This window comes from Hypanus sabinus, chromosome 6 (genome assembly GCF_030144855.1).
Source record: "Hypanus sabinus isolate sHypSab1 chromosome 6, sHypSab1.hap1, whole genome shotgun sequence".
Classification (NCBI taxonomy): domain Eukaryota; kingdom Metazoa; phylum Chordata; class Chondrichthyes; order Myliobatiformes; family Dasyatidae; genus Hypanus; species Hypanus sabinus.
In genome coordinates, this window is record NC_082711.1 from 178,213,835 (window position 1) to 178,238,942 (window position 25,108).

The 25,108-nt window shown below is 53.2% G+C and overlaps 1 protein-coding gene across 1 annotated transcript; it reads left to right on the forward strand.

The window, feature by feature from the left end:
- Positions 1 to 5,143: 5,143 nt before the first annotated feature.
- LOC132395130 (vitronectin-like) lies at positions 5,144 to 25,038 on the forward strand. Its single transcript, XM_059971433.1, has 8 exons — positions 5,144 to 5,204; positions 7,729 to 7,845; positions 14,355 to 14,759; positions 15,755 to 15,894; positions 16,771 to 16,927; positions 17,018 to 17,173; positions 23,829 to 24,092; positions 24,903 to 25,038. The coding sequence occupies exons 1-8, from the start codon at positions 5,144 to 5,146 to the stop codon at positions 25,010 to 25,012; spliced, it is 1,410 nt and encodes a 469-aa protein (XP_059827416.1). The 3' UTR covers positions 25,013 to 25,038.
- Positions 25,039 to 25,108: the final 70 nt, after the last annotated feature.

Below are 25,108 nucleotides of genomic sequence, written 5' to 3' on the forward strand. Positions count from 1 at the left end.
GAACTGCTGCGTGCTTGTTCTTGCAAAGAACATCTCGGGCACCGGCAATCCACAGGATGTCACACTCAGGGACTTGGCTATGCTGTATTGTGTGTGACTGAATGTTTACTGTTGTCTTATCTCTGCTGTATGTGCCGTGTGCTGTGTGTGACTGGAAATCTGCAGATGCTGGAAATTCAAAAAACACACACAAAATGCTGGTGGGACACAGCAGGCCAGGCAGCATGTATAGGGAGAAGCACTGTCGACGTTTCGGGCCGAGACCCTTCAATTAGTCCTGACGCAGGGTCTCGGCCCGAAACGTCGTCAGTGCTTCTCCTTATAGGGGCTGCCTGGCCTGCTGTGTTTCACCAGCATTTTGTGTGTGTTGTCTGGAAAGGGAAAGCTGTCTCTCAGTTTTATCATTGGGTGAGTACTACACACGAATGGCCACTAATAAGGTAATAACGAACCTGATATTTCCTCTTGTTTAAGGCCGTTCTCACATGCGTTCTCACGCTTATGCACTTAGTGACACAGCCCGGAAACAGGCCCTTCCGGCCCAATGGACCCGCATCGCCCAGTAACACGCATGTGACCAATTAGCCGAAAGGCTCGGGCATCTTCGGATTGTGGGGGCGGGGGAGCGGAGCACCCGGGAACACCCTCGCGGTCGGTCACACAGAGAATGGACAGAGTCCTTAAGGACAGCGGCAGGAATCGAACACGAACCGCTACGTTACTGTGCCTCCCCTGGTTGACAGTAACCGTACGGGGTTGTTCTGTGTTTTTTTTGGTCGTGGAGTCCTGCTGAGCACTGTGGACATACTGTGTCGGCACCAGAACGTGTGGCGACAGTTGCCGGCTGTCCCCAATACACCCTCAGCTGAGACCGTAAGAACATTAGGAATTTTGCCCATTGTGTCTGCTCCTCCATTTCACCGTGGCTGATCCAATTTGCCTCGTAGCCCCAATCTCCTGACTTCTCTCTACATCCCTTCATACCCTGACCAATGAAGATCCTAACAACCTTTGCATTAAAAATACGTGAGGACTTGGCCTCCACAAATGTTTGCAGCGAAGAATTCCACAGATGCACCACTCTCTGGCGAAAGAAATTCCTCCTCACCCCTGTTCTAAAAGGATGCCCCACTATTCTGAGGCTGTGTCCTCTGGTCTTAGACTCCCCCACCACTGGAAATATTCTCTCCACACCCACTCTGTCGAGGCCTTTCACCATTCGATCGGTTTCAATGAGGTCAGCTCTCATTCTTCTGAATTCTAGTGAGTACAGGCCCAGAACGTTCTTCATTTGTCAAACCTTTCAATCCTGGGATCATTTTCGTGAACCGCCTTTGAACTTCCACACTGCTCTCAGACTCACCTGACTCATTTTCGACAGCCCTTTCCCTTTCTCGCGCTCACTGTCTCTCCCCAGAGACAGGCATCGACCGGTGTCTGTTACAAACCCACGGACTCTCACATCTACCTGGACTATACCCCCTCCCACCTTGCTACCCGTAAAGCGCCATCCTGCTGTCTCAATTCCTCCTTCTCCGCCGCATCTTCCTTTACACGCATGTCTGCTCTTACCCCATCCTCCCGCCACCCTACCAGAGACAGGGCTCCTCTGGTCCTTCCGTACAACCCCACCAGCCTCCGCATCCAGCACCCAATTCTCCGAAACTGCCCCCACCTCCGATGGGATCCTACCGCTAAGCACATCTTTCATTTCTCTGACCCCCGCCCCCATTTCTGCTTCCCGCAGGGATCGCTCCTCACGCGACTCCCTTGTCCATTCGTCCCTCCCCACTGATCTTCATTCTGTCACTTGCCCTTGCAAGCGGAACAAGTGCTACAACTGCCCCAACACCTCCCCCCTCACTGCCATCCAGGGCCCTAAACAGTCCTTCCAGGCGAGGCGACCCTTCACCCGTGAGCCTATTGGGGTCACCTCCTGTGTTCGGCGCTCCGAGTGTGGTCTCCCGTATCTTGGGGAGACCCGACTTAGGTTGGGAAACGGCTACGCCGGGAGTCTACGCTCTGTCCGCCTGAACAAGTGGGATCTCGCAGTGGCCACCCATTTTAATTCCACTTCCCATTCCCATTCCGATATGTCTATCCATGTCCTCCTCCACTATCGTGACGAGGCTACACTCAGGTTGGAGGACCAACACCTTGTATTCCGTTTGGGTAGTCTCCAACCTGACAGCATGAACATCGATTTCTCAAAGTTCTGGCAATGCCCCACCCTCTCCTTCACCATCTCTCAACGCCTTTTCCCACCCTCGCCTTATCCTCTTGCCCATCGTGTTCCTCTTCCTTTTTCCTTTCTTCATGGCCTTCTGTCTCTTTCACCAATCAACTTCCCAGCTCTTTACCTCATCCCTCCCCCTCCAGGTTTCACCCACCACCTGGTGTTTCTCTCTCCCCTCCCCCACCTTTAAATCTGCTCCTCAGCTTTTTTTCTCCCGTCCTGCCGGAGGGTTTTGGCCCGAAGTGACGACTGCATCTTCCCCCCCGTAGGTTCTGCCTGGACTGCCGAGTTCCTCCAGCATTGTCTGCGTGTCGCTCCTTTGAACCCTCTCCTCTGTCAGCGCACCCTTTCTATGATAAGGACCTCAAACCTGCTCACAATGCCCCCGGTGAGGCCTCACCAGGGCTTTATAAAGCCTCAACATTACACCCTTGCTTTGATATTCTAGTCCTCTCGAAATGAATGCTAACATTGCATTTGCCTTCCTGATCACAGAGCTAACCTACAAGTTAATCATTGGAGAATCCTGCACAAGCACTCTCAAAACCCCTTGCACCTCCGTTAATTTTGTATTTTCCCTCCATTTAGGAAATTGTCATCCCTCTCATTTCTTCTACCAAAGTGCATGACCATACACTCCTTCACACTATATGCCATGTGCCATTTTTTGCCCATTCTCCTCATCTGTCTAAGTCCTACTGTGGCCTTTCTACTTCATCAACGCCACCTGTCCCTCCACCTATCTTCATTTCGTTTGCAAACCTGGCCACAAAACCATCAGTTCCATCATTGGAATGTTTGGTGTACAACGTAAAAACAGTTGGTTCCAACACTAGTGGAACCCCACTAGTCACCGGCAGCCGACGAGAAAAATCTCCCTTTATTCCCACTCTTTGCCTCCTGCCAATCAGCCACTGCTTTATCCACGCTAGAATCTTTCTTGTAACACCATGGGGTCGTAGCTTGTCAAGCAACCTGACGTGTGGTACCCTTCTGAAAATCCAAGTACGCAACATCAACCAATTCTCCATTGTCTGTCTTTCTTGTTATTTCTTCAAAGAACTCCAACAGGCTTGTCTGGCGTGATTTTCTCCAGAGGAAACCACGCTGACGATGGTCTATTTTATCATCATGTACCTCCAAGTACTCTGAGACCTCATCCTTAATGATCAAGTCCAACATCTTCCCAACCAGTGAGGTCAAACTAATTGGCTTACCTTTTCCTTTCTTTTATTCTCTCCCTTATGGAAGTGTGGATGACATTTGCAATATTTCAGTCTTCTGGAACCATACCAGACTCTACCGATCCTTGAAAGATTATTGCTAATGCCTCCACAATCTGTTTCAGAACGCTGTGTTGTGCACCACCCGATCCAAGTGACTTTTACCGACCTTTAGACCTTCCAGTTTCCCAGGAACCTTCTCTCTAGCTATGGTAACTTCGTACCCCTTGACACCTGAAACTTCAACCATATTGCTAGTGTCTTCCACAGTGAAGACTGATGCAAAATAATAATGCAGTTTGTCCGCCATTTCATTGTACCCCGTTACTGCCTCTCCAGCATCGTTTTTCCAGTGGTCCGATATCCACCCTCGCATAATTATAGGGTAATGTACTTCCGTATTCCATCTTCACCTTTTCTGTGACTGATTTAGCTGCCTACTATTATGTTTTAAAAGCTTCTGCATCTTCTAACTTTCCATTAATTTTTGCAGTGTTGTATTCCCTCCATTTGGCTTCTGTGTTGGCTTTCGTTTATCTTGTTATCCATGCTTGTGTCACTTTGCCTTTAGAACACTTCCTCCTCTTTGGGATGTGTATACCCTCTGTCTCCTGAATTACTCAGTGCCAGTAGGTTGTTCCTCTCAATTGTATCTAAATTTGCATACTTATCTAACGGGGAACGGTCACAGGAGTACCCTGCAATGGCCGTGCATTTCCCTTCTTCCTACTGCTAGTCACCCAGTTACCTGTCTCCTGCAACCCAGGAGTCACACAAAATCTCCCTCCCTCTCTCTCTCTCTCTCTCTCTCTCTCTCAGACACACACACTCTCTCTCTCTCTCTCTCTCTCAGACACACTCTCTCTCTCTCTCTCTCTCTCTCTCTCTCTCTCTCTCTCTCTCTCTCTCTCTCTCTCTCTCTCTCTCTCTCTCTCTCTCTCTTCCTATAAAAATGTTAAATTATGATCTGAAGGGCCAGGACGGAGGTATTGTCACTACTGGAGGAGGCGGTGCTGAGGAATCTGAGGGGTCAGGACGGAGGGATTGTCACTACTGGAGGAGGCGGTGCTGAGAAATCTGAGGGGTGAGGACGGAGGGATTGTCACTACTGGAGGAGGCGGTGCTGAGGAATCTGAGGGGTCGGGACGGAGGGTTTGTCACTACTGGAGGAGGCGGTATTGAGGGATCTGCCCGCTGTATTATTTTTCATTGCCACGTTGAACACGTTTCCAGTCTCCCACGATCTCTGGGATGTTCTGAGTGCCAGAGCACCAGGAAATCAGTAAGCTGAAATATTTTTATCTTTTAAACCATGACCCCAAAATGTCCCCGGTCATGGCCAGGCTGAAAGTCGCTGAGTCTTTGGTTCACCGTTAACGGGAAACAACGGGAACCCAAACACGAAACAACATTTTCTCTGGCATGTCTGACACTTTCACGCTGAATTTCACAGGGGTGGGGGGGCGGGGGAATTCACAGCAAGCAGGGCAGCTATCTGTAACGTGAAGAATTCTTCACTCCCGGAAGAATATCAAACGGTTTTGCCGATATACAAAAATAAAAAATCGATGGGCTTCTATCTTTCGCTAAACATTACTAGAAGTTTAAACAAATGTCCCAACAACTCAAACACAAGGTGGTTACATCCCGAGATCCCACTCCAGACTCGATCAGATCTTTGGCCATGGAGCTCCGGACTGTCCTCGTCGCCCTTTCGTTGCTCAGCTCCGCCGTTGCCGATGAAGGTATAACACCAACGCTCGCCCGTTCCGCTGTTGGGGTTCTGCTGGCAATCGCGTGTCCCAGTGGGTTCTCTTTCAGTCAGGGCAGCGATCAATCGATGAGAGAGCCAGTTTAGCCAGATAAAACACACAATCCAGTACAGTACAGGCCTCCGGAGTGCGGACTCACCTCAGGTTCAGCGCCACGACGTGGGGAAGGGTTGACAACCTTGAGGCCCAGGGTAACTTTCTCCTGTACTGGTTTTGTGGGCTCTGAGGCCAACGTGGGAGCCAATGCTCCTCCACAAGGGGTGGAGATTGGGCGTGAGAGCTGCTACCCTTCGGCTGCTAATTCAGGGGCAGCAGGAGGACTCTGAGCAAGTCCCCAACGCGCTCCCAGTGCCTTTGGAGGTGCGGTTCTCAGATGATGAGGAAAGTAGACACCGAGTCTGTGAGCTCCCTCCTTCTCCACGCCCGTGTCTGTCTCCATTCCTCTCTCCCCCACTCTCCTTAGATGGTTCTGTCTTCATCTCTCTCCTTCATTCCCTCTCTCCATCACTCTCCCTGTCTCTCCCGTCTCGCGCCATCTCTCTCCATCTCTTCCCCCGTCCTGTTGGACGGTGGAGCTGTGCAGTGGCGGGGAAACCCCGCGACAGGGTCACACGGTGGGAAGGGAAATACTGAAGAACAGTCGCAACTTGGGAGTGTTGGTATGAGGGATTATCATACTGTGGGAGGGGTGGCACTGAGAGAGGGTCACATGTAGGAGGGGTGGTACTGAGGGAGGGTCACATGTAGGAGGGGTGGTACTGAGGGACGGTCACACTGTGGGAGGGGTGGTACTGAGGGAGGGTTACACTGTGGGAGGGGTGGTACTGAGGGAGGGTCACACTGTGGGAGGGGTGGCACTGAGAGAGGGTCACATGTAGGAGGGGTGGTACTGAGAGAGGGTCACATGTAGGAGGGGTGGTACTGAGGGAGGGTCATACTGTGGGAGGGGTGTGACTGAGGGAGGGTCACACTGGGAGGGGCGGTACTGAGGGATGGTCACTGTGGAAGGGGTGGTACTGAGGGAGGGTTACACTGTGGGAGGGGTGGTACTGAGGGAGGGTCACACTGGGGGAGGGGTGGTACTGAGGGATTATCACACTGTGGGAGGGGTGGTACTGAGAGAGGGTCACATGTAGGAGGGGTGGTACTGAGGGAGGGTCATACTGTGGGAGGGGTGGTACTGAGGGAGGGTCACACTGTGGGAGGGGTGGTACTGTGGGTCACACTGTGGGAGGGGTGGTACTGAGGGAGGGTCACACTGGGGGAGGGGTGGTACTGAGGGAGGGTCACACTGGGGGAGGGGTGGTACTGAGGGATTATCACACTGTGGGAGGGGTGGTACTGAGAGAGGGTCACATGTAGGAGGGGTGGTACTGAGGGAGGGTCATACTGTGGGAGGGGTGGTACTGAGGGAGGGTCACACTGTGGGAGGGGTGGTACTGTGGGTCACACTGTGGGAGGGGTGGTACTGAGGGAGGGTCACACTGGGGGAGGGGTGGTACTGAGGGATTATCACACTGTGGGAGGGGTGGTACTGAGAGAGGGTCACATGTAGGAGGGGTGGTACTGAGGGAGGGTCATACTGTGGGAGGGGTGGTACTGAGGGAGGGTCACACTGTGGGAGGGGTGGTACTGTGGGTCACACTGTGGGAGGGGTGGTACTGAGGGAGGGTCACACTGGGGGAGGGGTGGTACTGAGGGATTATCACACTGTGGGAGGGGTGGTACTGAGAGAGGGTCACATGTAGGAGGGGTGGTACTGAGGGAGGGTCATACTGTGGGAGCGGTGGTACTGAGGGAGGGTCATACTGTGGGAGGGGTGTGACTGAGGGAGGGTCACATGTAGGAGGGGTGGTACTGAGGGAGGGTCATACTGTGGGAGGGGTGTGACTGAGGGAGGGTCACACTGTGTGAGGGGTGGTACAGAGGGAGAGTTCACACTGTGGGAGGGGTGGTACTAGGGGAGGGTCACACTGTGTAAGGGGTGGTACAGAGGGAGAGTTCACACTGTGGGAGGGGTGGTACTGAGGGATGGTCACACTGTGGGAGGGGTGGTACTGGGGGAGGGTTACACTGCGGGAGGGGTGGTACTAGGGGAGGGTTACACTGTGGGGGGGTGGTACTGAGGGAAGGTCACACTGTGGGGGGGTGGTACTGGGGAGGGTCACACTGTGGGGTGGTGGTACTGAGGGAGGGTCACACTGTGGGATGGGCGGTACTGAGGGAGAGTTCTCAATGTGGGAGGGGTGGTACTGAGGGAGGGTTACACTGTGGGAGGGTGGTACTGAGGGAAGGTCACAGTATGGGAGGGGTGGTACTGAGGGAGGGTCACACTGAGGGAGGGGTGGTACTGAGGGAGGGTCACACTGTGGGAGAGGTGGTACTGAGGGAGGGTCACACTGTGGGAGGGGCGGTACTGAGGGATGGTTACATTGAGGGAGGAGTGATACTGAGGGAATGATTCACTGAATTGCAACTTGTGCTGTCTGTTTAACAGAATCCTGTGTCGGTCGCTGTGATCTGGGCTTCCAGTTGGGAGTGAAGTGTCAGTGTGACGCTCTGTGCGGTTTCTACTCCAGCTGCTGTCGGGATTATCACTCCGTCTGTATAAAAAGTAAAGACTGCTCACAGAGCGCGCAGACACACACACACACACACACACACACACACACACACACACACACACACACACACACACACACACACACACACACACACACACACACAGACTCACAGACACACACACACACACACACACACACACAGACTCACAGACACACACACACACACACAGACTCACAGACACACACACACACACACACACACACAGACTCACAGACACACACACACACACACACACACACACACACACACACAGACTCACAGACACACACACACACACACACACACACACACACACACAGACTCACAGACACACACACACACACACACACACAGACTCACAGACACACACACACACACACACACACACACACAGACACACACACACACACACACACACAGACTCACAGACACACACACACACACACACACAGACTCACAGACACACACACACACACACACACACACACACAGAGACTCACAGACACACACACACACACACACACACAGACTCACAGACACACACACACACACACAGACTCACAGACACACACACACACACACACACAGACACACACACAGACACACACACACACACACACACACACACACACACAGACTCACAGACACACACACACACACACACACACACACACACAGACTCACAGACACACACACACACACACACACACACACACACACAGACTCACAGACACACACACACACACACACAGACTCACAGACACACACACACACACAGACTCACAGACACACACACACTCACACACAGACACACACACAGACTCACAGACACACACACACACAGACTCACAGACACACACACACACACACACACACACAGACTCACAGACACACACACACACACACACAGACACACACACACACACACACACACAGACTCACAGACACACACACACAGACTCACAGACACACACACACACACACACACACACACACAGACTCACAGACACACACACACACACACACACAGACTCACAGACACACACACACACACACACACACACAGACTCACAGACACACACACACACACACAGACACACAGACACACACACACACACACACACACACACACACACACACACACAGACTCACAGACACACACACACAGACTCACAGACACACACACACACACACAGACTCACAGACACACACACACTCACACACAGATACACACACACACACACACACAGACTCACAGACACACACACTCACACACAGACACACACACACACACACAGACAGACTCACAGACACACACACACACAGACTCACAGACACACACACACTCACACACAGACACACACACACACACACACACAGACTCACACACACACACACACAGACTCACAGACACACACACACTCACACACAGACACACACACACACACACACAGACACAGACACAGAGTCACACACACACAGACGCAGACACACACACACACACACACAGACTCACAGACACACACACACACACAGACTCACAGACACACACACACTCACACACAGACACACACACACACACACACACAGACACAGACACAGAGTCACACACACACAGACGCAGACACACACACACACAGACACAGAGAGAGAGAGAGAGAGACACACACACACACACACACACAGACACACACACACACACACACACACACAGACACAGACGCAGAGACACAGAGACACACACACACACACACACACACACACACACACACAGACACACACACACATACACAGACGCAGAGACACAGAGACACACACACACACGCGCAAAGTCGAACCTGTTGGAATTCTTTGAGGAGATTACAAGCAGAGTAGATAAAGGGAGTGTTGTGGATGTTTTACACTTGGCTTTTCAGAAAGCTTTTGACAAGATGCCACACATTAGATTAGATTAGATTCAACTTTATTGTCATTGTGCCGATTACAGATACAAAGACAAATGAAATGCAGTTGGCATCTATCCAGAAACGCAAACAGTGTTATTTACAAAGTAACTGTGAATAAAAAGTAAGTGCTACAACACACAAATATAAACGTACTGAGACTATGGGTGCAATACTGCTTAACGCTGTGATGTGAGGTTCAGCGGGGTCACAGCCTCAGGGAAGAAGCTCTTCCTGTGCCTGCTGGTGCGGGAGCGGAGGCTCTTGTAGCGCCGACCGGATGGGAGGAGAGTAAAAAGTCCTTGGTTATGGTGAGATGCATCCTTGATAATGCTTTTCGCCCTGCCCAGGCAGCGTTTATAGTAGGTGTTCTCAATGGTGGTCAATTGGGTGCCGATAATCCGCTGGGCAGTTTTCAGCACACGCTTTGTGGTCCGATACAGGACAATTGCCACACCACACAGAGATGCAGTTGGTGAGTACGCTCTCAATGGTACAGCGGTAAAAGTCCGTCAGTATCCTGGGACAGAGGTGAGCTTTCTTGATGCTCCACAGGAAATAAAGGAACTGTTGTGCCTTTTTGATCAGGATGGAGGAGTCAGGGACCAGGTGAGACCCCCGGAAATGTGGACACCAAGGAATCTGAAGCTTGATACACGCTCCACTACAGCTCCGTTGATGTAGATGGGGACGTGAGTGTGGCTCCTAGCATGCCTGAAGTCCACAATGAACTCCTTGGTCTCCTGGGTGTTAAGGGCCAGGTTGTTGTCGGCACACCACACAGTCAGGTGCTGGACCTCATCCCTACCGGCCATCTCGTCATCCCCTCTGATCAGGCCAACCACCGTGGTGTCACCGGCGAACTTGATTATGGAGTTAGAACCATATACAGGAACGCAGTCACAGGTGAAAAGGGAGTACAGAACAGGGCTCAGCACACAGCCTTGAGGCCCGGTGTTCAGGGTGAGAGTGGAGGAGGAGAGGTTGTCTAACTTAACTGATTGTTAGTCAGAAAGTCCAAGTTCCAATTACAGAGGGATGAGCTGATACCAAGCTGGTGAAGTTTGGCGATCAGCTTGGAGGGGGTCACAGTATTGAACGCTGAACTAAAGTCAATGAACAGCATTCTGAGGTAAGAGTTGGGGCTGTCCAGGTGGGTCAGGGCAGAGTGAAGTGCCGTGGAGATGGCGTCCTCTGTTGACCCATTGGTGCGATAGGCAAATAGATGGGGGTCCAGGGTCGTGGGCAGACACGATTTCAGATGTGATGGAACCGATCTCTCAAAGCACTTTGCAATGATAGGGGTGAGTGCAACAGGGCGGAAGTCATCCAAGCCCGTGGCACATGAGGCTGCTTACCCTGTTAACCCTTACATACTGTTCATATTCTAAGCCTTCACAGTATGGTCCGGGTCAATTTTGACCCGGCCCAAGAATCCCCTCATAACAAGTGTCTATACCAAATTTTGAACCACAGATATATTTGGAATGTATAAGTAGCCTCTCTGACGTTAACAAATGAGTGATTAATCCTTAATTAATGCTTCAGAGACCTAAAATCCATTGCAATAGATATGGGTCAAATTTGACCCGGAGCAGCCTCAAAGTACTAAAATTTGTAGCACCTGTACAAGAATATAAAATTTTAAAACATTTTCATTTTGCGCATTTTGGGTCACTTTAGGAAAAGTCATCAAAGTTCGGCTAAAAAAAAATGGCAGTTAGAATGTTTTTACTGCTGTCAAATGTCAAAACGGGTCAAATTTGACGCGAACAGTATGTAAAGGTTAAGAGCCGATGGTATTACGGGAAAGTTACTTACATGGTTAGAGCATTGGCTGGTTGATAAGAGGCAGCGAGTGGGAATAGTTGGCTGACAGTGACTAATGGTCTGCAGGGGTTGGTGTTGGGACCGCTTCTTTTTATGCTGTAAATCAATGATTTAGATGGTGAAGTAGATGGCTTTGTCGTGAGGTTTGCAGGTGATACGAAGATTGGTGGAGCGGTGGGTGGTGTTGAGGAAACGGGAAGGCTGCAGAAGGACTTGGACAAGTTAGGAGAATGGGAAGAAAGTGGCAAATGAAATACAATGTTGGGAAATGCATGGTCGTGCACTTTGGTGGCAGAAATAAATGTGCGGACTATTTTCTAAATGGGGAGAAAATCCAGGAATCTGTGATGCAGAGGGACATGGGAGTCTTTGTGCAGAACACCCTGAAGATTAACTTACAGGTTGAGTCGGTGGTGAGGAAGGCAAATGCAATGTCAGCATTCATTTCAAGAGGCCCAGAATACAAGAGCAGGGATGTGATGTTGAGGCTTTATAAGGCACTGGTGAGGCCTCACATTGTGAAGTTTTGGGCTTCTCAACTAAGAAAAGATGTGTCCTGATAAAAATTTACTGGACGATCTTTTAAATTTAAAACCTTTTGTTAATGGTTCTATTACTGGTATCTATAACTTGCTGATTGATTCTAGACAAGACTTTTTAGATAAAATAAAAAACGCTTGGGAGGATGACCTAAACTGTCAGATTTCTGATGAAAGATGGAATAAAATTCTTAAATGGGGTAATAAATAATCTTTCTGCGCTCGTCATTCTCTTCTACAATTTAAAGTGGTTCATAGAGCTTACATTTCTAAACAGAAGCTGTCCAGTTTTTATCCGAATGTTTCTCCACTTTGTAATAAATGCAACTCTGCTGATGCCTCTTTAATTCATATGTTTTAGTTTTGCCCTAAAATTGAAAAGTTTGGCGGGAAGTATTCCATACCTTCTCACAACTTTTTAGGGTCCAATTTGACCCAAATCCCCTTACTGCCTTGTTTGGTATTATTGCAAATGAAGAGATAACTTTAAATACTCCTAACCTACAGGTTTTAGTTTTTACCTCCCTTTTAGCAAGGAGAGCAATCTTGCTTGAATGGAAGGAGTCTACCCCTCCTACACATCTTCAATGGCTACGTGATATTATGACGTATTTAAATTTAGAAACGATCCGCTGCTCAGTCTTAAATTTGAAACAATCTTTTTATGATATCTGGGGACCTTTCCTAAATTACTTTTCCAATTTATAAAGTTTAATAGTGCACAGACTTTTATGTATATTTTTATCTTCTCTTCTTAAGTGAATATGTTTTTTTCTAATTATCCATTGTCATCCATCAGCTTTTTTCTTTGGTAGTTGGTAGGGGATTGACTTCTTTTATATATGTAAAAAAATTTCTTTCATGATGTATGACCTATCTTTAATTTTTTGATTACAGAGTGGTATACCTTTATGTGTTATGCTATAACATTTTGATCAATTTTATTACAATATACGAATTTCCACAAGTTATGTTGAGATGTATCTATGTGTTGCACTCCGTAAATCTTTTTTTTCTTCTGGATAAAAATATTGTAAAAAGAAAGAAAAAAGAAAGAAAAGATGTGCTGGCATTGGAGAGGGTTCCGAGGAGATTCACAAGAATGATTCCAGGAATGAAAGGGTTATCATTCGAAGAATGTTTGACGGCTCTGGGTCTGAACTCCCACCTAACCTGTGGGATACCTGCTCTGAGAATGCGTCGGGAATGGTGTAGAGGGAGTTTTACTCTGTGTCTGACCCCGGGAGTGTGGGATGGGACAGTGTGGAGGAGTTTCACTGTGTCTGACCCCGGGAGTGTGTGATGGGAAGGTGAGGAGGGAGTTTCACTCTGTGTCTGACCCCGGGATTGTGTGATGGGACAGTGTGGAGGGAGTTCCTCTCTGTGTCTGACCCCGGGAGTGTGTGATGGGACGGTGTGGAGGGAGTTTCACTCTGTGTCTGACCCCGGGATTGTGTGATGGGAAGGTGTGGAGGGAGCTTCACTCTATGTCTGACCCCGGGAGTGTGTGATGGGACGATGTGGAGGGAGATTCACTCTGTGTCTGACCCCGGGAGTGTGTGATGGGACGGTGTGGAGGGAGATTCACTCTGTGTCTGACCCCAGGAATGTGTGCTGGGACGGTGTGGAGGGAGTTTCACTCTGTGTCTGACCCTGGGAGTGTGTGATGGGACAGTGTGGAGGGAGTTTCAGTCTGTGTCTGACCCTGGGAGAGTGTGATGGGACGGAGTGGAGGGAGTTTCACTCTGTGTCTGACCCCGGGAGTGTGTGATGGGACAGTGTGGAGGGAGATTCACTCTGTGTCTGACCCCGGGAGTGTGTGATGGGACGGTGTGGAGGGAGATTCACTCTGTGTCTGACCCCGGGAGTGTGTGATGGGACGGTGTGGAGGGAGATTCACACTGCGTCTGACCCCGGGAGTGTGTGATGGGACGGTGTGGAGGGAGTTTCACTCTGTGTCTGATCCTGGGAGTGTGTGATGGGACAGTGTGGAGGGAGATTCACTCTGTGTCTGACCCCGGGAGTGTGTGATGGGACGGTGTGGAGGGAGCTTCACTCTGTGTCTGACCCCGGGATTGTGTGATGGGACGGAGTGGAGGGAGCTTCACTCTGTGCCTGTTTTGAGAAAGTCAGAATGAGAATCAGAATCAAATTTATAAAGTAACTGGTTTGGCGTCATTAACTAACAATGTTTTCTCTGTGGTCAGCCCGCGGAGATGAGTTTGCTTTCCCGGAGGACGAAATTGATGAAATTGATGAAATCTTCAGGAATGGGACTGATTTTTATCCCGAACTGGAACCAGGGCCAAGCTTGGAACCGGAGCCAAACCCGGAATCGGAACCCAGTGTGGAACCGGAGCTGAGCCCGGAATCGGAACCCAGTGTGGAACCGGAGCTGCTCCCGGAATCGGAACCCAGTGTGGAACCGGAGCTGCGCCCGGAATCGGAACCCAGTGTGGAACCGGAGCTGCGCCCGGAATCGGAACCCAGTGTGGAACCGGAGCCGAGCATGGAACCGGGACCGGAACCAGAACCAGTAAATGTGTGCGTCGGTAATAGCTCATTTGATGCGTTCACTGATTTGAAGAATGGATCCATCTTCGCTTTTCAGGGTAAGCAGAACATCGTCGTTCGGCCCATGGGCTTGTCCCGACTTTAGGGTCGATAAGCGACTTGCACTCTCTAGCTGATATTGACTTTGGGCCCACCAGGTGAAGGGGGGGGGGGGTCCATAGAAATCACGCCAGCCGCCTGACCACGTGTCTCTGTCCACGACCCCAATTAGCCTCGTGTGCCTTCTTTATCCAGTGGCTGTGGGCATGCGCTGGTCACCCTGCACCTTCCCTCAACACACACACACACACACACACAACAGCGAGCGAGTTCTCGCTCTACGGACCCCCGTAACGATCAAATAACTCCCGATGGTTGAATGGTATTGGGATTATTCACGACCTTACCCCCTGCAGTGTGGTGATTGGGTGGGAGTGGGAGGTGACCAGGAGTAAAGGACGAGATCCTAACCTTTGCCCCAGTGTGGAGGGAATTTCACTCTGTGTCTGACCCCGGGAGTGTGTGATGGGACGGTGTGGAAGGAGATTCACTCTGTGTCTGATCCTGGGAGTGTGTGATGGGATGGTGTGGAGGGAGATTCACTCTGTGTCTGATCCTGGGAGTGTGTGATGGGACGGTGTGGAGGGAGATTCACTCTGTGTCTGACCCCGGGAGTGTGTGATGGGACGGTGTGGAGGGAGATTCACTCTGTGTCTGACCCCGGGAGTGTGTGATGGGACGGTGTGGAGGGAGATTCACTCTGTGTCTGACCCTGGGAGTGTGTGATGGGACGGTGTGGAGGGAGCTTCACTCTGTGTCTGACCCCGGGAGTGTGTGATGGGACGGTGTGGGAGGAGATTCACTCTGTGTCTGACCCCGGGAGTGTGTGATGGGACGGTGTGGAGGGAGCTTCACTCTGTGTCTGACCCCAGGAGTGTGTGATGGGATGGTGTGGAGGGAGATTCACTCTGTGTCTGACCCTGGGAGTGTGTGATGGGACGGTGTGGGAGGAGCGCCACCTAGTGTCTGACCCATTACCTTCTTCTCCCCTCAGGGAAGTACTTTTATGAGTTGACTAACAAAGGTGTAGCTGATGGATATCCTAAGCTGATTCACGATGTGTGGGGAGTGCACGGCCCCATCGATGCTGCCTTCACACGAATAAACTGCGAGGGAAAGACGTATCTGTTCAAGGTCCGAGGGGCTTCCGACTGGGGCCAGGCGCGGTCGTTTCTCTGGGTTTGAATCTGTGTTGCGGTGTTAATTTACATTGATTGAGATCCATAGTGCGGGGTGTCGAGACAGCAGATCGATGGGAAGATAAGAAATGTGGGTCGCTCATCCACCATTCCAGACCGATCTGCCGAATTAAGCCATTCGGCCCATCCATTTGTTCTGCTGTTCTATCATGACCATTTATTACCCCTCTCAACCCCATTCACCTGACTTCTCCCCGGAGTCTTTGACACCCTGACTAATTAAGAACCTAGCAACCTCTGATTTAAGTATACTCGATGAGTTGGCCTCCTCAGCTGCCTGTCGCATCTAATTCCACGGATTCACCACTTCTGTCTGAAAAAAACCTCTTGTTCTGAGCTGACGTGCCTGTACTTAGGCCGTGCTCCCTGGTCAAATACTCTCTCACTGTTGGAAACATTCTCTCCACACCCACACTAGGCCTTCAAAAGACTGTAGTTTCTGTTAGACCCCATTTAGTTCTCCAAAGCTCCAGTGAGTATGCCCGTTGAGGGAGGGTGAAACCTCGGTGGGTACCTGGAAGGAGCGAGCGGAGGAGCGGATCGAACTGGGTACATCGGCAAAACTTAAAAAGGCATTTGATAGGTACTTGGAAGGGAGCGGCTTGGAGGGTTATGGGCCGAACGCAGGCACCTTGGACTAGCAGGGAGGACGCTGAGCCCGGTGTTGGGATGGTGCAGAGGGAACTTCAAGCTGCGTCTGACCCCGGGATTGTCAGTGTAGAGGCTTGTCCAGATGAGTGGATGGGTTTTGTCTGTCGCTGTGTACAGCCCGACACGGCTGCATTTATCGAGTCAGTCTCCCCTTCTCCAGGGTGAGTTTTACTGGCGTTTCCACAATGGCGTCATGGAGGCCGGTTTCCCGAGGCTGATCAGGGATGGTTTTCGCCAAATTCCGGACAATGTTGACGCCGCATTGGCACTGCCGGCATCTGGCATCCGCGGGAAAGAGCGAGTCTACTTCTTCAAGGGTAAGGCAAGATTTCCTGTCATCTGAGTGTTGTTCAGCTACTGGCCAGACAGCACCGACCTCGGTTCCTGACCGACCCTCTCGTCCGCAGGCCGTGACTATTGGAAGTACGTCTTTAGACGCCAGCCCAGCCAAGAGGAGTGCGCACGTGTTTCCATCTCGGTCCCCTTTCGGAGATACAGCCAATTCATGCTTCTCGACTGGGAGGTGGACTTCTTCACCGAGCTCTTTGGATCACCTTGGAGAGGTAACGGCTTGTTCCCCTTATCCTGGGCTTCTCCACCCCACTCTAGTGTGGCGTCCGGTTCTCCAGTGCTGACACTGGTGAGGCCAACTTTGGAATATTGTGTGCAGTTCTAGTCGGCTACCTGTTGGGAAGTTATCAATAAGATTGGAAGAATGCAGAGAAAATTTACGTTGCCAGAACTTTTGAGGACCTGAGTTACAGGGAAAGTGGAACATTTGAAGAGTAACGCACAAAAATGCTGGAGGAACTCAGCAGGTCATGTGGAGGGTAGTAAGCAATTGACATTTCGGCCCGATAAACCTTCATTGGGACTTTCTTCCTTGGAGTGTAGGAGAATGAGGAGAGATGTCACAGGTATACAAAATTATGAGGGGTATTGATAGGGTAAATGCAAACAGCTTGTTGTTCCACCGAGGTTGGACGAGAGGAGAACTTGAGGTCAGAGGTCAGGGGTGAAAGGTGAACTATGGAAGGGACACCTGAGAGGGAACTTCTCCCAGAGGGTGGTGAGAGTGTCGAACGGGCTGCCGGAAGAAGTGGGCTCGAGTTGAATATTTATGTTTAAGTGAATACCTGGGTGGGAGGCCTTTTGAGGGCACTGGTGAGTGGGTCAATGGGACTCGGGAGATTACTCGCTCGGGCGGCACGGACTAGATGGGCTGAAGGGTGTGTGTCTCTACTGTGTCCTCGATGACTGTTTGACTCTCTCTGCATCTTTTATTCTTTCCCTGTTTTACCTTCAGTTTTGTCCGTCGCGCTGCTCCATTTCACGGTTCACTGCACTTTATTTCACCTTTGGCCTTGTCCGACCATGAGGAGAATCAGGCCGCTCGGCCCATTCTGCCTGCTATACCGTTCGGTCATGGCTAATTGATTATCCCGTTCAGCTCCTTTTTCCTGCCTTTTCCCCGTACCCTGTGACACCGTTGCTAATCGGGAACCTATCTACCTCCGCTTTAGATACAGTATACGCGATGACTCGGCCTGCACAGCCGTCCGTGGTAAGCAATTCCACAGATTCACCGACCTCTGGCTAAAGAAATTCCTCCTCGTCTCTGTTCTAAAGGGATGTCCCTCTATTCTAAAGCTTTACCCTCTTCTTTAACACGGTAAATTTAAAGATGAGTAAGTAGAGAAACTGTTTTCCTATCCCTCTTTAAAGAGAAACAACTTTATTTCAAGTATTGTGAAAAATCGGTATGAAGCACAATAACGGAAACTAAACGAAATATTGTAGCGGTGTGCTACACGCAGCGCTAAAATTACGACACGGAGTCGGTAACTGCAGTCGAAGGAAAAAACTTCATTCGAAATCCTCAGCCTCACTTTTAAGCCTCCCTCAACCTGCCCCCCATGGCGCAGAGGCTCCAAAGCTCTGTGCTCGCAAACCCCCGTAGGCTATCTAATTGTGAGCCGGTTCGGATGTGCCTGGAAATGAGTCGCCACATAACCCCCCGCCCCCCAGAACCGGCGATACACCCTCCAATGTCCACAGTCTGGGCCAGAACCTGCTTGGGAGGTCGGCCTCTGCGCCGAGGCGCCGGAAACTCGGCCGGTTGCGCCAGGCCCACATGGGCCGGTTTGAGGCGGTCCACCGTGAAAACCTCCTCTTTCCCCCCAACGTCCAGCACGAACGTGGACCCGTTGTTCCGGAGCACCATAAACGGCCCCTTGTATGGCCGCTGCAGCGGCGGCCGATGCCCGCCTCTTCGTACAAACACAAACTTACAGTTCTGCAGGTCTTTGGGTACGCAGGTCGGGTGCCGCCCGTGCTGTGAAGTGGGTATGGGGGCCAGGTCACCGAGCTTCTCGCGAAGTCTGCCCAGGACTGCAGCGGGTTCTTCCTCTTGCCCCCTCGGGGCTGGTAGGAACTCCCCGGGGACGACCAGGGGCGCGCCGTATACCAACTCGGCCGACGAGGCGTGCAGGTCGTCCTTGGGCGCTGTGCGGATGCCGAGTAGGACCCAGGGAAGCTCGTCCGCCCAGTTGGCTCCTCGCAGGCGGGCCATGAGGGCCGACTTCAGGTGACGGTGGAAACGCTCCACTAACCCTTTCGACTGTGGGTGGTAGGCAGTTGTGTGGTGCAGCTGAGTCCCCAAAAGGCTGGCCATAGCTGACCACAGGCTGGAGGTGAACTGGGCGCCTCTGTCGGAGGTAATGTGGGCTGGTACACCAAAGCGAGATATCCAGGTGGCGATCAGGGCTCGGGCGCAAGATTCGGAGGTGGTGTCGGTGAGCGGGACCGCCTCTGGCCATCTTGTGAACCGGTCCACGTTAGTCAGGAGGTGCCGCGCTCCGCGCGACATTGGCAGGGGGCCCACGATATCCACATAAATGTGGTCGAAACGCCGGTGGGCGGGATGGAACTGCTGCGGTGGGGCTTTGGTGTGCCGCTGCACCTTGGCCGTCTGGCAGTGCATGCACGTTTTGGCCCATTCACTGACCTGTTTGCGGAGTCCGTGCCAAACGAACCTGCTGGAAACCATCCGGACAGTTGTCCGGATGGAGGGATGCGCCAAGTTATGAATGGAGTCGAAAACACGGCGCCGCCAGGCTGTCGGGACGACGGGACGGGGCTGGCCGGTGGCGACGTCACAGAGTAGGGTCCTCTCACCTGGGCCCACGGGGAGGTCCTGGAGCTGCAAACCAGAGACTGCGGTTCTGTAACTCGGAATCTCCTCATCCGCCTGCTGCGCCTCTGCCAGTGCCTCAAAGTCTACCCCTTGGGAAAGGGCATGAACGGTAGGGCGAGAGAGCGCATCCGCCACGACATTGTCCTTACCCGAGACGTGCCGGACATCCGTCGTGTATTCAGAGATGTAGGACAGGTGGCGTTGCTGGCGGGACGACCAGGGGTCGGACGCTTTCGTAAACGCAAAGGTAAGCGGTTTGTGGTCCGTGAACGCGGTGAAGGGCCGACCTTCTAGGAAGTACCTGAAATGCCGGATTGCCAGGTAGAGCGCCAACAGTTCCCGGTCGAAAGCACTGTACTTGAGCTCGGGTGGCCGCGGTGTTTGCTGAAAAACGCCAGGGGTTGCCAGCGACCTGCGATGAGTTGCTCCAGCACCCCACCGACTGCCGTGTTAGATGCATCCATTGTGAGGGCGGTAGGGGTGTCCATTCTGGGATGTACTAGCATTGCGGCGTTCGCCAAGGCTTCCTTCGTTTGAATGAAAGCGGCGGCGGACTCCTCGTCCCAGGTAATGTCCTTGCTCGGACCCGACATCAGGGCGAACAGGGGGCGCATGATCCGGGCAGCTGAAGGGAGGAAGCGGCGGTAGACATTGACCATACCGACGAATTCCTGAAGGCCTTTGATCGTGGTGGGTCGGGGAAAGAGGCGGACCGCATCTACCTTAGCGGGCAGAGGGGTTGCCCCGTCTTTAGTAATCCTGTGGCCCAGGAAGTCAATGGTATCGAGTCCGAACTGGCATTTGGCCGGGTTGATTGTAAGACCGTACTCACTAAGTCGGGCGCAGAGTTGACGGAGGTGGGACAGATGCTCCTGACGACTGCTGCTGGCTATGAGGATGTCATCCAAATAGGTGAAGGCGAAGTCCAGGTCATGTCCCACCGCGTCCATTAACCGCTGGAACATCTGTGCGGCATTCTTCAGGCCGAACGGCATGCGGAGGAACTCGAAAAGGCCAAACGGGGTGATGAGTGCCCTTTTGGGGACATCGTCAGGATGCATTGGGATTTGATGGTATCCCCGGACGAGGTCTACCTTGGAGAAGATCCGTGCGCCGTGCAGGTTTGCTGCAAAGTCCTGAATGTGCGGCACAGGGTAGCGGTCCGGTGCGGTAGCCTCGTTCAGCCTGCGGTAGTCGCCGCACGGTCTCCAGCCCCCCGTCGCTTTGGGCACCATGTGCAGGGGGGAGGCCCATGGGCTGTCAGACCGCCGGATGAGCCCCAATTCCTCCATCCTCTGGAACTCCTCCTTCGCCAGTGGGAGCTTGTCCGGGGGAAGCCGCCGAGCGCGGGCGTGGAGGGGTGGTCCCTGGGTCGGGATGTGGTGCTGTACGTCGTGCCTGGGCATGGCCGCTGTGAACTGCGGTGCCAGAACCGATGGGAAATCCGCCAGGACTCTGGTGAAGTCGTTGTCGGACAGCGTGATGGAGCCGAGGTGAGGGGCTGGCAACTGGGCTGCACCCAGGGAGAACGTCTGAAAGGTCTCGGCGTGGACCAGTCTCTTCCTGGGCAGGTCGACCAGTAGGCTGTGATAACCGCAAAAAATCCGCACCCAGAAGCGGTTGGGCTACGGCGGCCAGTGTGAAGTCCCACGTGAACTGGCTGGAGCCGAACTGTAGCTGCACCGTACGGGTGCCGTAGGTCCTTACTGTGCTGCCGTTCACGGCCCTCGGGGGGGACCCGGTGCCCTGCTGCAGGTGTCGTAACTCGTCGGAGGTAAAACGCTGATCTCAGCCCCAGTATCGACCAAAAACCGGCGTCCCGACCTTCTATCCCACACATACAGGAGGCTATCCCGATGGCCAGCCGCCGTAGCCATCAGTGACGGCTGGCCCTGGCGTTTCCCGGGAACTTGCAGGGCGGGCGACAACTGCGGGCTTCTGCGCCCCACCGCTGCTGGTAGAAGCACCAGTGCTCATTGGGCCGGGGGTTGGCGGGCTCTGCGGCCGGGCCTGGACTGGTTTGCTGCCGGGAGCGTGGCTGGGTGATCTGTGCGATGGACGCCCCGCTCACCTTTTTGGCGTTCCACAGCAAGTCCGCCCGGGCTGCCACCTTCCAGGGGTCGCTGAAATCCGCATCGGACAGCAGCAGGCGTATGTCCTCGGGCAGCTGCTCCAGGAATGCCTGCTCAAACATGAGGCAGGGTGTGTGTCTGCCGGCCAGAGACAACATCTCATTCATTAAAGCCGATGGAGGTCTGTCGCCCAAGCCGTCCAGGTGCAGTAAACGGGCAGCCCGCTCGCGCCGTGAGAGTCCGAAAGTCCTGAGGAGCAGGGCTTTGAATTCCGTGTACTTGCCGTCTGCCGGGGGCGACTGTACGAACTCCGCGACCTGGGCAGCTGTGTCCTGGTCGAGGGAGCCCACCACGTAGTAGTAGCGGGTGTCTTCTGAGGTGATCCGGCGAACGTGGAATTGGGCTTCGGCTTGCTGGAACCATAGGTCCGGGCGCCGTGTCCAGAAACCCGGCAGTTTCAATGAAACCGCATGAACAGAGGTGGCGTCGGTCATTTCTGGTCCAAAAATCGTTTGGACCGTCGGGGTCACCAATTGTAGCGGTGTGCTACACGCAGCGCTAAAATTACGACACGGAGTCGGTAACTGCAGTCGAAGGAAAAAACTTTATTCGAAATCCTCAGCCTCACTTTTAAGCCTCCCTCAACCTGCCCCCCATGGCGCAGAGGCTCCAAAGCTCTGTGCTCGCAAACCCCCGTAGGCTATCTAATTGTGAGCCGGTTCGGATGTGCCAGGAAATGGGTCGCCACAATATTCTCAGCCCTATATAGGCTAGACCCGCTGGTGTAGCCAGTAGACTCCCACATGGTCTATGGCTCTCTCTATGGTCCCCGTGAACACGCTCTCCACGGTTACCCGGGCGGGGAGATAAGCCCGGTACGTCAGCACTCCGCTATCCGCTTCCATGACCCACAAATAGTTAGGGGCCTTTGCCAGCTGACTGATATCGAGGATGTGGTTTACTGACCTAGTCTGGTAACTCCGTTTGTTCACACCTGGCCGAGTGTCCGGCTGTGCTTACATACCTGGCCGAGTGTCCGGCTGTGCTTACATACCTGGCCGAGTGTCCGGCTGTGCTTACATACCTGGCCGAGTGTCCGGCTGTGCTTACATACCTGGCCGAGTGTCCGGCTCCGGATACACATCCGGCCGAGTGTCCGGCTGTGCTTACATACCTGGCCGAGTGTCCGGCTGTGCTTACATACCTGGCCGAGTGTCCGGCTCCGGATACACATCCGGCCGAGTGTCCGGCTGTGCTTACATACCTGGCCGAGTGTCCGGCTGTGCTTACATACCTACCCGAGTGTCCGGCTCCGGATACACATCCGGCCGAGTGTCCGGCTGTGCTTACATACCTGGCCGAGTGTCCGGCTCCGGTACATACCTGGCCGAGTGTCCGGCTGTGCTTACACACCTGGCCGAGTGTCCGGCTCCGGTACATACCTGGCCGAGTGTCCGGCTGTGCTTACATACCTACCCGAGTGTCCGGCTGTGCTTACATACCTACCCGAGTGTCCGGCTGTGCTTACATACCTACCCGAGTGTCCGGCTGTGCTTACATACCTACCCGAGTGTCCGGCTCCGGATACACATCCGGCCGAGTGTCCGGCTGTGCTTACATACCTGGCCGAGTGTCCGGCTGTGCTTACATACCTGGCCGAGTGTCCGGCTCCGGATACACATCCGGCCGAGTGTCCGGCTGTGCTTACATACCTGGCCGAGTGTCCGGCTGTGCTTACATACCTACCCGAGTGTCCGGCTGTGCTTACATACCTGGCCGAGTGTCCGGCTCCGGATACACATCCGGCCGAGTGTCCGGCTGTGCTTACATACCTGGCCGAGTGTCCGGCTCCGGATACACATCTACCCGAGTGTCCGGCTGCGGTACATATCTGGCCTGTCCTGGAGCCCGGCCAGCCGAGTTGACACCACACTCTGCTTCCCCTTACAGCTGGGACCTTCGGGCCGTTCCGCACCGCTCGTCACTGGGGTGGGCTTCCTGCCCGGATAGATTCGGCGATGATCGGGAAGCTCTTCACGATCCGTAGGCTGATTGAGCGGCACCACGGGAGGAAGCCGTTCTGGAACCGCAGGAAGAAGAACCGGCGGGGCAGGAAACGATGGCCGAAGGCCTCGTGGTGGGGGCAATCATCGAGCGACGAAGACGACAGCTACATCTTTATGCCCAGCCAGAGTGTCTACTTCTTCTCCGGAGGTAATGGCTCCTCGTTCCCCCCCTCCCCTCCCACCCTCCACACACCATCAGACACTGGGGCTGCCACAGATGGGGAGACTCGTGAGCGCGGCGGAGAAGGCGGCGGGCTGGGCGGGGTGACGTCACAGCCGAGGCTTGGGTGACGTCGGAGGAGATTAAAGGGATCAGCAGGACGTCATGGGCCGAAAATCCTGTGCTGTGTTGCTCTGTGCAAGGCACGCACAAAGCTGGAGGAACTCAGCAGGTCAGGTAGGATTTATGGAGGGGAGGTTTCGGGCCGAGACCCTTCGCCAGGACCAGAAAGGACGGGGATAGAGGTTAGAGGGAGCAGTAATAGACGATTGGAAACGCCAGGTGAGTGGGGGAGGAAAAGGAAGGGGAAGGAATGTGAGAGGAAGAGAGTGGACCACAGGAGGGGGGCACCAAAGCGTGGATACAGATAGGCAGGTGAAGCGAAGGCGTAAAAGTGGGAGGGGCTATATTGGGGAATTGAAGGCGAGGGAAGGGTGAGGGGAGAAATTACCATTCGTTTGAGAAATCGATGTTTATGCCATCAGTTCGGAGGCTGCCCCGACGGAATGTAAGATGTTGTTCCTCCAGCCTGTGAGCGGCCTCATCGTGGCCCTGCGAACGCGGCGATCCTGATACATATCCCCAGTGGGTGGAAGGGAGACCCCGGTGATCCGCTCAGCCGCCCCCGCAATCGTTCGTGGGGTCGGGTGGTCGGATAGGTTGTATTTCCGTACGAGACGGCCAGGACGCTGTCAATGATGCTCCTGTACTAAGCAGGGTGTTCCACTGCCGTTTCAGGGGACTATTACCGGGTTGACCTGGAGACCAAGAGGGTGGCGTTTGCTCGGCCCGCGTACCCACGGTCCACCGCCAAGTACTGGTTCAAGTGCAAGGACGCTTTCGATTAAGGACGGCCGTGGACAGCAGCGGCACAGGCTAAGCCGCAGATTGCGGGAATGCAGCGGGGCAAGGGGTACCTCGCTGAGGGGTGAGGGGCAATGAGG